We start from the raw sequence: 12,369 nt of genomic DNA, 5'->3' as shown, positions 1-12,369 counted from the left end.
AACTTGGCAGTAGAAAGCCTAAACTGTATATTATTTGACCTTTCAGCTTCGCTATCAAATCTAAAAACGTCAAGCAGACAACCTAAGAAAATGAACAACATTGACAAATGGTTTGATGAAGAAGGCAAAACCCCATGAAAGAAACTGATAAGCACATCCAACCAAAAACACAGAAAACCTGAAACTATGCCTTCACTATGGTGAAACACTAAAACAATACAGAAATACAATAAGAAAAAAGAAGGAACAGCATGTCAGAAGTCTGCTTAATTGAAGAATCCATAGAATCTAACCACTTTTGGGAAAATTGGAACACACTAAACCAACAACAACACGAAGCGCTACCTATTCTAAAAAGAGACGTATGGATAAACCACTTCTCTAATCTTTTTGGCTCAATAACAAAGAACAAACAGAAAAAAACATATACAAGATCAACTACAAATCTTAGAATCAGCTATTAATTATTACCAGATCCCACTGGATTCTCCAATTACATTGAATGAACTACAGGTCAAAATGCAAATCCTCCAACACAAAAAGGCCTGTGGTGTTGATAGTATCCTGAATAAAATTATAACATCATCAACAGCAGACTCCAAAATGTCCTAAGTGAAAACAATGTCATGAGCAAATATCAAATTGTCTTCTTTCCAAAATACCGTAGGACAGACCACGTATACACCCTGCACACCCTTATTGACAAACAAACTAAACAAAGCAAAACAAAAGCAAAGTCTTCTCATGCTTTGTTAATTTCAAAAAAGCTTTTGACTCAATTTGACTCAATTTTGCATGATGGTCTGCTATACAAAGTGATGGAAAGCGGTGTAGGGGAAAAAAACATATGACATTATAAAATCAATGTACACAAAAAACAAGAGTGAAGTTAATATTGGCAATAAACACTCACATTTCTTTACTCAGAGATGCAGCTTGAAACCCACCCTCTTCAACATATGAACTCAGCAAAAAAATAAATGTCCCTTTTTCAGGACCCTGTCTTTCAAAGATAATTCGTAAAACTCTAAATAACTTCACAGATCTTCATTGTAAAGGGTTCAAACACTGTTTCCCATGCTTGTTCAATGAACCATAAACATTTAATGAACATGCACCTGTGGAACCGCCGTTAAGACACTAACAGCTTACAGACGGTAGGCAATTAAGGTCACAGTTATGAAAACTTAGGACACTAAAGAGGCATTTCTACTGACTCAGGGTCCCTGCTCATCTGCGTGAACATGCCTTAGGCATGCTGCAAGGAGACATGAGGACTGCAGATGTGGCCAGGGCAATAAATTGCAATATCCGTACTGTGAGATGCCTAAGACAGCGCTACAGGGAGACAGGGCGGACAGCTGATCGTCCTCGCAGTGGCAGACCACGTGTAACAACACCTGAACAGGATCGGTAGATCCGAACATTACACCTGCAGGACAGGTACAGAATGGCAACAGCAACTGCCCGAGTTACACCAGGAACGCACAATCCCTCCATCAGTGCTCAGACTGTCTGCAATAGGCTGAGAGAAATGTATTTTGTAAAAGTATTCTGAGCCTTTACTCAGTACTTTGTTGAAGCACCTTTGGCAGCGATTAAAGCCTCAAGTCTTCTTGGGTATGACGCTACAAGCTTGGCACACCTGTATTTGGGGAGTTTCTCCCATTTCTCTCTGCAGATCCTCTCAAGCTCTGTCAGGTTGGATGGTGAACGTTATTTTCAAGTCTCTCAAGAGATGTTCGATCGGGTTCAAGTCCGGGCTCTGGCTGGGCCACTCAAGGACATTCAGACTTGTCCCGAATCCACTCCTGCGTTGTCTTGGCTGTGTGCTTAGGGTCGTTGTCCTGTTGGAAGGTGAACCTTCACCCCAGTCTGAGGTCCTGAGTGCTCTGGAGCATGTTTTCATCAAGGATCGCTCTGTACTTTGCTCTGTTCATTTTTCCCTCAATCCTGACTAGTCTCCCAGTCCCTGCCGCTGAAAAACATCCCCGCAGCATGATGCTGCGCTTCATTGTAGGGATGGTGCCAGGTTTCATCCAGAAGTGATGCTTGGCATTCAGGCCAAAGATTTCAATCTCGGTTTCATCAGACCAGAGAATCTTGTTTCTCATGGTCAGAGAGTCTTTAGGTGTCTTTTGGCAAACTCCAATTGGACTGTCATGTGCCTTTTATAGTGGAGTGGCTCAATGTCCAATCAAATGAATTTACCACAGGTGAACTCCAATAAAGTTGTAGAAACATCTCAAAGATGATCTATGGAAACAGAATGCGCCTAAGCTCAATTTAAAGTTTCATAGCAAAGGGTTTGAATAAGGTATTTCTGTTGTTTTTTTAAAATATATTTGCAAAAAAAATTAAAACCTGTTTTCACTTTGTTATTGTGGGGTACTGAATGAGATTGCTGAGGATTTTAAACATATATATATTTTAGAATAAGGCTGTAACGTAACAAAATGTGAAAAAAGTCAAGGGGTCTGAATACTTTCCAACGGCACTGTGCCCACTGCCCACAAAATGAGGTGGAAACTGAGCTGTACTTCCTAAGCTCCTGTCAAATGTATAACCACATTAGAGATACATCAGGGCATAAAATGTACGTTTTGGTCCACCTGCCATTGTGGCCGGTAGATCAAAAATCTACCAGCCACTCAGATATTTTCCCAGCCAAAATATTTTTTGCCGCTAAAATTACACCAACAAAACACAAAAAAACAGATGAACATGCTTTGTGATGTATCTAGAACAATAAATGTGTTACTAGTAAAAAGTAACTAATGTGGTATATTGTTTAGTCTTTTAACCAAAATACACTATACAGTGCCTTGCAGAAGTATTCATCCTCCTTGGCGTTTTTCCTATTCTGTTGCATTAAAACCTGTCAATTGAATGGATTTTTAATTGGATTTCATGTAATTGACATACACAATATAGTTCAAACTGGTCAAGTGGAAAAAATAACTTATTTCAAAGAATTCTAAAAAATTCAAACGGAAAAGGGGTGCGTGCATATGTATTCACACCCTTTGCTATGAAGCCCCTAAATAAGATCTGGTGCAACCAATTACCTTAAGAAGTCACATAATTACTTAAATAAACTCCACATGTGTGCAATATAAGTGTCACATGATCTCAGTATATATACACCTGTCCTGAAAGGACCTAGAGTCTGCAACACCGCTAAACAAGAGGCACCACCAAGTAGGCGGCACCATGAAGACCAAAGAGCTCTCTAAACAGATCAGGGACAAAGTTGTGAAGTACAGATCAGGGTTGGGTTATAAAAAAATATCAGAAACTTTGAACATCCCACGGAGCACCATTAAATCCATTATTTAAAAAAAACTGAAAGAATATGGCACCACAACAAACCTGACAAGAGAGGGCCGCCCACCAAAACTCACCAGGCAAGGGTGGCATTAATCAGAGAGGCAACAAAGAGACCAAAGATAACCCTGAAGGAGCTGCAAAGCTCCACAGCGGAGATTGGAGTATCTGTCCATAAGACTACTTTAGCTGTACACTCCACATAGCTGGACTTTACGGAAGAGTGGCCAGAAAAAAAGCCATTGCTGAAAGAAAAAAATAAGCAAACACGTTTGGTGTTCACCAAAAGTAATGTGGGAGACTCCCCAAACATATGGAAGAAAGGGTACTCTGGTTAGATGAGACTAAAATTGAGCTTTTTGGCCATCAAGGAAAATGCTATATCTGGCGCAAACCCAACACCTCCCATCACCCCAAGAACATCATCCCCACAGTGAAGCATGATGGTGGCAGCATCATGCTGTGGGGATGTTTTTCATCGGCAGGGACTGGGAAACTGGTCAGAATTGAAGGAATGATGGATGACCCTAAATACAGGGAAATTCTTGAGGGAAACCTGTTTCAGTCTTCCAGAGATTTGAGACTGGGACGGAGGTTCACCTTCCAGCAGGACAATGACCCTAAGCATACTGCTAAAGCAACACTCGCGTGGTCTGTGGTATGACTTAAAGATTGCTGTACACCAGCGGAACACATCCAACTTGAGGGAGCTGGAGCAGTTTTGCCTTGAGGAATGGGCAAATATGCCAGTGGCTAGATGTGCCATGCTTATAGAGACATACACCAAGAGACTTGCAGCTGTAATTGCTGCAAAAGGTGGCTCTACAAAGTATTGGCTTTTTGGGGGTGTGAATAGTTATGCACGCTCAAGTTCTGTTTTTTATCTTATTTATTGTTTGTCTCACAAAAAAAACATATTTTGCATCTTCAAAGTCGTAGGCATGTTGGGTAAATCAAATGATACAAAACCCCTAAAAAATAATTTTAATTCCAGGGTGTAAGGCAACAAAATAGGAAAAATGTTAAGAGGGATATGGACACCCCTTCAAATTAGTGGATTCAGCTATTTCAGCCACACATGTTTCTGACAGCTGTAAAAAATCGAGCACACAACCATGCAATCTCCATAGGTAATATTGGCAGTAGAATGGCCTTACTGAAGAGCTCATTGACTTTCAGTGTGGCATAGGATGCCACCTCTCTAACAAGTCAGTGTGCCAAATTTCTTCCCTGCTAGAGCTGCCCCGGTCAACTGTAAGTGCTGTTATTGTGAAGTGGAAACGTCAAGGAGCAACAACGGCTCAGCCGAGAAGTGGTAGGCCACACAAGCTCACAGAACTGGACGGACGAGTGCTGAAGCGCGTAAAAATTGTCTGTCCTTGGTTTCAACTGTCTCCGGAAGCAACGTCAGCACAATAACTGTTCCTTGGGAGCTTCATGAAATGGGTTTCCATGGCAAAGCAGCCGCAGACAAGCCTAAGATCACCATGCGCAATGCCAAGCGTTGGCTGGAGTGGTGTGAAGCTTACTGCCGTTGGACTCTGGAGTAGTGGAAGCGCATTCTCTGGAGTGATGAATCACGCTTCATCATCTGGCAGTCTGACAGACAAATCTGGGATTGGCAGATTCCAGGACAACGCTACCTACCTTTGTGGCAACAGTTTGGGGAAGGCCCTTTCCTGTTTCAGCATGACAATGCCCCCGTGCACAAAGCAAGGTCCATACAGAAATGGTTTGTCGAGATCGGTGTGGAAGTGCTTGACTGGCCTGCACAGAGCCCTGACCTCAACCTCATCGAACACCTTTGGGATGAATTGGAACACCGACGGAGAGCCAGGCCTAATCGCCCAACATCTGTGCCCGAACACACTAATGCTCACTAGTCCCTGCAGCAATGTTCCAACATCTAGTGGAAAGCCTTCCCAGAAGACTGGAGGCTGTTATAGCAGAAATGGGGGGACCAACTCCATATTAATGCCCATGATTTTGGAATGATTTTGAATGTGTCAACATACTTTTGGTAATGTAGTGTATCACAGATGAGACAAACATGTTCACCTCCCCCTTTAAGGGCAGGAGGTTACCGTGGTAGCATGACTAAAGTCATGTTTGTGCCTGTGAGATTGAGTCTGCCTAGTAGCATCATTGTTTTCTCTTCAAACATTGAAAAACAACCTAGCTTGTGAACAAAACAATGTAAATAGCCAAGAAACACAAGAACAAAGTCTCACTTTCCTTTCAAGTAAATTAGACCAACTGTTATGCCTGTGCACGGCGCTACTAAAAATGAATCTTTAACAGCTCCTCAGGTACGCACAGCCCCCAGCCAGGCAGTGTTGCAGTGCGAGGTGAAATAGGCTATATAGGATTCATAGTTCTTTGACTCTTTCATTTACCAGCTACGAAACAAAACGGCAGAAATACTTTGAAAACAGCTACTGCAGTATTTATTTTACTATGAATGTGATCATACTTAACTATTTTTATTCACAAAATTGTGAGTGAAATGCTCGCACTGTGGAGCCCTGACCACCCGCCAATGTGGCTGGTGAAATAGACATCTTACACGCTAATGCCAAAATCTACCCGCATGTGGCAGGTGGCAGGTGGCAGGTGGCAGGTGGTGGGTGTTCCTTTTAGGTCCTGGATACATATTTCCCACAGATCACACAGACCCAGAAATCAAACATCGATAAACTCCCATTTCTGTTAGGCGAAATACTGCAGTGTGCAATCACAACAGCACAAACAACACTGTAAATAACAACAATATTGATCCCTGCTATTCATACTACAACTATTTGCACATTGCTAAAACTTGAAGTGTCTTTATCTTTTTGAAACCTTTTTGAATGCAATATTTACTGTTAAAAATATTTCACTTCCTTTGGCAATGTAAACATGTTTCCCATGCCAATAAATCCCTTTTGAATTGAATTTAATTTAGAGAGACATATGTAACGGATGTGAAACAGCTAGCTTAGTTAGCGGTGTGCGCTAAATAGCGTTTCAATTGGTGACGTCACTTGCTCTGAGACCTTGAAGTAGTGGTTCCCCTTGCTCTGCAAGGGCTGCGGCTTTTGTGGAGCGATGGGTAACGATGCCAATGTAACAGTATAATTTTACACCGTCCCCTCGCCCATACCCGGGCGCGAACCAGGGACCTTCTGCACACATCAACAACTGACACCCACGAAGCATCGTTACCCATCGCTCCACAAAAATCCGCAGCCCTTGCAGAGCAAGGGGAACCACTACTTCAAGGTCTCAGAGCAAGTGGCGTCACCAATTGAAACGAGAGAGAGAGTTACAGAGAGAGAGAGAGAGAGAGAGAGAGAGAGAGAGAGAGAGAGAGAGAGAGAGAGAGAGAGAGAGAGAGAGAGAGAGAGAGAGAGGTGGACAGAGAGAGAGAGAAAGAGAGAGAGAGAGAGAGAGAGGGAGGAGAGAGGGGTGGACAGAGAGAGAGAGAGAGAGAGAGAGAGAGAGAGAGAGAGAGAACCATAGAAAACATTAAAGGAGGAAATCCTATTATCTATTGGGAGAAAAGCTGCAAAATATGTAGCTGAAACACCCGTAGGGACAGCCAGTATAATGACAAACCAGAATAATAACATGGTCTTGTTAATTGTTATTACTAATTGAGTATTATTATTTGTTCTATTATTATCTATCTGCGTCATCAATGATTTGATATGTGTCTATATGTTTGCTTTGGCAATGTATGTATGTGTATAAAGCCTTTTGAATTTTTTTGAGAGAGCGAGACAGAGCGAGAAAGAGAGATGCTGAGCTGACCTGTCTGTGGCAGAAGGGACGCTCCTGGAGAGAGGGTTGGGGAGGGAGGCTGTTTCCCTCTTGTCCCTCTGGCTCATCATAGGTAGAGAGGCTGAGGTGGATATCGGACATGGAGAGGGACTGTCTCGCACTGTGAAGTCTGGACGAGGGAGGAGAGGAGAGGAGAGGAGAGGAGAGGAGAGGAGAGGAGAAGAGAGGAAAGGAAAGGAAAGGAAAGGAAAGGAAAGGAAAGGAAAGGAGAAGAGAGAGGAATGTTGTTGTTTCAGGATTCCTTCCTCTGAGTGCTTCACAGGATGACAACATCAAGCCATGACATCAATGACCTTTGGACTGTGTGATGTAAAACTCACTCTGCGGGAGGGATGCTGTTCGGTTCTTCACCATAGTAACTGCATACTTATCCTGAAGTTTCTGTAGTTTTAATACAAAGATTTACAAAAAGGAGTCTAGTAGGACACCAGAGAATTAAACATTCCAAATAGATCTCTTCGTTCAACAAAGAGAGATGAGTAGAAGATGTGTCACTGGACTAGTTTACCATTAACACACCCCAATGTTTATGTGTGTGGTTGTGGGGCAGAGGTTCACACACACACACACATACACACACAGGCTGGAACTCACCTTTAGACACGGGGGAGCAGAGTCCTTACAACCCTTATGGACCATGACTGTACAACCTGAGGGAGAGAGGGATATTTACATATATAGAGATATCAACCACCAGGATGGAAATAGAATAACTACATGAATGAATGAATTGGAATTCTGATACCTTCCCCTAAAATGTGGATCTTTGCAATTATAAACTACTTGGTATCTATGTTGAATGCAAAGAAAGCCTATGGATACATATACACTTTATTTATCTTGAGATATGTCTTGCTACATTTCCAATAAATATATCTGATCTTTTTTGATTCTCTGTGACAGAGTTGCAGATCACTGAGATATCTTGTATGTTTCTAGCATTGCGGAACACATTGATTGATTTGACTGATACATGACTAATGAGTAAACGGTGACTGCTGATTACTTACAGGAGCAGTGCAGAAGGTCCTTGCCAGTAGCAGGTTTGTCACAGACCAGACAGACGGTGGGACCAGCACAGGAACCCGTGGAGAAACGATGTCCATTCTGCTGTTTGTCCTTATCTGTCCCTTCCTTCTCTCTCTCCTTCTCCTTCCCCTTCTCTCTCTCCTTCTCCTTCCCCTTTCCCTTGGAGAACCAGGGTAGATTCCCAGGGGTGAACATCAGAGGCATGGATAGGCTAGTTAACACACACCCATATACTGTAACTACATCCAAACCCTTTCAGAAACAACCCGTCAAAGCATAGAAAATACTGACTGTAACTCTGTAACACCATAGGTTACACTCAGCTAGCCTTAAGCACTATAATCCAGGTTACTGATACTGTGGTCTGGCTAGCCTATAAGTAGTCACAAATAGCCACACGTACACTGACTCCAATTGAATCAGTTACATGTGAATGATCCAAGCCTTATTTCAGCACATTTTAAAGTCCACTGTGACGGAAATGGGGAGGGGGGGGGGGGGGGGTTTCCACATGCTGATCACCAACAAAGGGTTGATGATTGAAAGGAAATAACCTACAGTGTTTTAATGGTGTTTTGGGTCAATGTTATTTCCCCAAACATTTCCTGCTCTTTGTCATCATTTGAAGAACAGACCCTGAGGTGAATCCTAAGGAGAACGGTTGGGATGATAACAACAATAATATAATAATAATACATGCTATTTATATAGCACTTTTCAAGGATGCACATTCTCAAGATAATGGGCTTTTGTATCAGATAATTAAGTGATAATAGCAGCATGATAACTGACACTCAATGGTATCAGTTTCACAGCACTTTCTGGGTGTGTCATGAATGAATGAATTGGAATTCTGATACCTTCCCCTAAAATGTGGATCTTTGCAATTATAAACTACTTGGTATCTATGTTGAATGCAAAGAAAGCCTATGGATACATATACACTTTATTTATCTTGAGATATGTCTTGCTACATTTCCAATAAATATATCTGATCTTTTTTTAGTCTCTGTGACAGAGTTGCAGATCACTGAGATATCTTGTATGTTTATAGCATTGCGGAACACATTGATTGATTTGACTGATACAGCTGAGACTTGCAGCTGAAAAACGCCAAGGGGGATGAATACTTTTGCAAGGAACTGTATATAGTGTCTCACCTTGTTCTTGTTGCGAGTGGTGGACATCCTGCTCTTGAGGAAGCTGAAGGTACGAATCACTTTGTATTTCTCTGACTCCACCTTGGAGGGGATGTTGTACTTGTCCCACTCCTCCTCTTCAATTCTGTTCAGAAACAATTGGTTTAGCATCATAGCCATATAGGGTTAGAAATGTCAAATCCTCATCAAACATGACATATGTTGGGTTGTATGAACTGTATAAACTAGAGTCCTGTTTGCTGATCTATTTTTCTTTCTGCCTGGTGTTCTTTGCTGACCAACAGCAAATTCATTTGACGTATAGTCCTTACTAATAGTAGTAACGTGACTGTCATCCTTTTCATCAACAAGGAAAGTAAAAGGTAGAAAACACAGCACACAACTTATGAAAGCATACTAGTAATGCTACCAATACAATCAATACAAATACTTTTGATAATACTAATAATAGTGATAATACTACTACTACTAATAATAATACTAATAATATTAATAACACTAGTACTACTAATAATAATACTAATAATACTAATAATACTAGTAAACATGGTATTTGGTTAGTAGGTCAATCGGTGAGTGACTGTCATACCAGGCTGGATCAAGTATACAGCTAGAACACATGCAATACAAAGCCATAGATGTTTACTACAGAATCAATACAAAAATAAGCCAGCCAATAGAATCTTCTGTGTGATTCCAGATAATGGGAGGATAGGCCACGTATACCTGAGAGGTCACAGTTCAATGAAAGATCAATGCGAGTTAAGAATGGGTTACACAGTAGTAGTTAGAGACACGTGCAGCACACGTGCACGAATCAAACATGGTTCATTCATTTACATCAACAACATACAAGTGTAATCTCTGAAAGTTAATGGTGATGCCATGCTAGGCAGAGTGCATTGTGGGCACAAATGTAGAGGTTAGATATCAGGATGCACACAGGGGACCTCTAGAGTTAAAAGGGTTGGCATGAAGAGGTTACACTGGGGCTGGAGCTAGGGGGCTAGAGGGCTGGCTTCCAGATCAAGGGAGTTACTGTAGGGTTCATGTCTAGAGTACCCTTATCCAGATCAGGGAAGTTACTGTAGGGTTAATGTCTAGAGTACCTTCATCCAGATCAGGGAAGTTACTGTAGGGTTAATGTCTAGAGTACCTTCATCCAGATCAGGGAAGTTACTGTAGGGTTAATGTCTAGAGTACCTTCATCCAGATCAGGGAAGTTACTGTAGGGTTAATGTCTAGAGTACCTTCATCCAGATCAGGGAAGTTACTGTAGGGTTAATGTCTAGAGGGCCAGCATCCAGATCAGGGGAGTTACTATAGCATTAATGTCTAGAGGGCCAGCATCCAGATCAGGGAAGTTACTGTAGGGTTAATGTCTAGAGTACCTTCATCCAGATCAGGGAAGTTACTGTAGGGTTAATGTCTAGAGGGCCAGCATCCAGATCAGGGAAGTTACTGTAGGGTTAATGTCTAGAGGGCCAGCATCCAGATCAGGGGAGTTACTGTAGAGTTAGAGGCTATTGGGCTATCTTCCCAGTGGAAAGGAAGGGCCAGGGCTGCCAGCCCAGAAGGGGGCGATGCCCACGTACTCTTTGAGGAACTCTGAGAGGGTGAGGTGTTGAATGGACTCTGCCAGCTCAACGCTGCCCTCGTCGTCTGCAGACTGGGCACGCTTACGAAACCTTAACTCCCTAGGGACACATTACACACACACATTACACACACAGCTCTGATACATACAGTACATAAACACACACACGCACACGCACAAGCACACTCACACACACACAGCTCTGACATACACTAACACACACACAGGTCTGGTACACACTGACATACTCTAGAGGGAACTATAGAGCTTTGACTGACTATGTGTTCAGGACATTTCAACAGATGAATGGAGGAAGAGGACAAAGGCAGTTGGCATGGTTCCTGGAAGCATCTCATCCCAATGAAGGACATAGTGAGCAGGAAGTAAAGAGGCTCCCTTTTCCTAGTCTGTCTCTCTTGTGTTGGAGCTATTCAATGAAAGGATACTATACAGTAAATCTTTTTACACTCACTGTGTCACAAAGTTACAGAGCATTAGCCTGACTTCATCTGAGGACAGGCCCTGTATTTTAAAATTGCTTTGGACAAAATGTTCATTGACAAATAAACATTTTCTGAGCACAATGAGCTTACAATTTAGTCTACAACCACACTTTGGGTACTGATAAAGGGTGGCTTAAAGGTTTTGTAATATATAGCCATCAACCTCACCACCTGTGAAACAGGGTTAAAACAACGCTGCAAGCCTTGGCATGGTAACAGACAAGCCTGGAGTTAAACAAACAAAACACGGTCTTGATATAAAGAGAACCAGGAAGTCCACAACAGCGAGAGAGCCCTTGGTCACCCAGCAACCAACTAAGAAGTCATTGTGAGGGCTGGAGAGCCTGGGAATTAGGGGGAAACTGTACAAAACTGTAAGAATGTCAAACACACTTTAGACAGACACGTTAGATCAGTGGATACATACCTTTTTTCGAGAGGCTGCTCTGATAGACTGAATGTTCTCTGTTCTGTGGAGGACAAGACAGCTGAAACATGAACCTTCTGTGTGAAAGTAAACAGCGTGAGAAACATTATCTATGAAAACCAATCAACACAATCAAGTCTGATCAGATACAGATTTGCTGATCCCCCCCCTCAGCCCTGGGTGTCTTCAATGATGTCATCATGGAATGCTGCAATGCTGAGGTTGCACTGTGATTGGGCAGGGTAGCCAAGCCAGACAATGCACTTACCCAAGCCCACACCCTCACATATACACTGACATATGATACTTATGACTTATATATGATATTTTCACACTCACCACATATGCTGCTGCTACTGTCTATTATCTATCCTGCTAGATCAATTACCTGGTATCCCTGCACATCGACTGCTGCTACTGTCTATTATCTATCCTGCTAGATCAATTACCTGGTACCCCTGCACATCGACTGCTGCTACTGTCTATTATCTATCCTGCTAG

At 42.3% G+C, this 12,369-nt stretch overlaps 1 protein-coding gene across 4 annotated transcripts in view; it reads right to left on the bottom strand.

Moving 5' to 3' along the window:
- arhgef28a (Rho guanine nucleotide exchange factor (GEF) 28a) overlaps nt 1-12,369 on the bottom strand; it is a 109,686-nt gene that overhangs the window by 32,462 nt on the left and 64,855 nt on the right. For 2 of the 4 annotated variants that reach the window (XM_036976985.1, XM_036976986.1), the window contains exons 14-20: nt 11,869-11,911; nt 10,937-11,038; nt 9,342-9,465; nt 8,163-8,340; nt 7,747-7,802; nt 7,473-7,533; nt 7,123-7,261 (exon numbers count right to left, since the gene is read on the bottom strand). In XM_036976985.1, coding sequence (XP_036832880.1) covers nt 7,123-7,261; nt 7,473-7,533; nt 7,747-7,802; nt 8,163-8,340; nt 9,342-9,465; nt 10,937-11,038; nt 11,869-11,911 — 703 coding nt within the window. The remainder of the gene's footprint in view (nt 1-7,122; nt 7,262-7,472; nt 7,534-7,746; nt 7,803-8,162; nt 8,341-9,341; nt 9,466-10,936; nt 11,039-11,868; nt 11,912-12,369) is intronic. The other 2 variants (XM_036976987.1, XM_036976988.1) reach the window with 1 other exon arrangement.

The sequence above is a fragment of the Oncorhynchus mykiss genome, chromosome 5 (genome assembly GCF_013265735.2).
Source record: "Oncorhynchus mykiss isolate Arlee chromosome 5, USDA_OmykA_1.1, whole genome shotgun sequence".
NCBI classification, from domain to species: Eukaryota; Metazoa; Chordata; class Actinopteri; order Salmoniformes; family Salmonidae; genus Oncorhynchus; species Oncorhynchus mykiss.
This window is presented reverse-complemented; position numbering and strand designations above follow the sequence as displayed.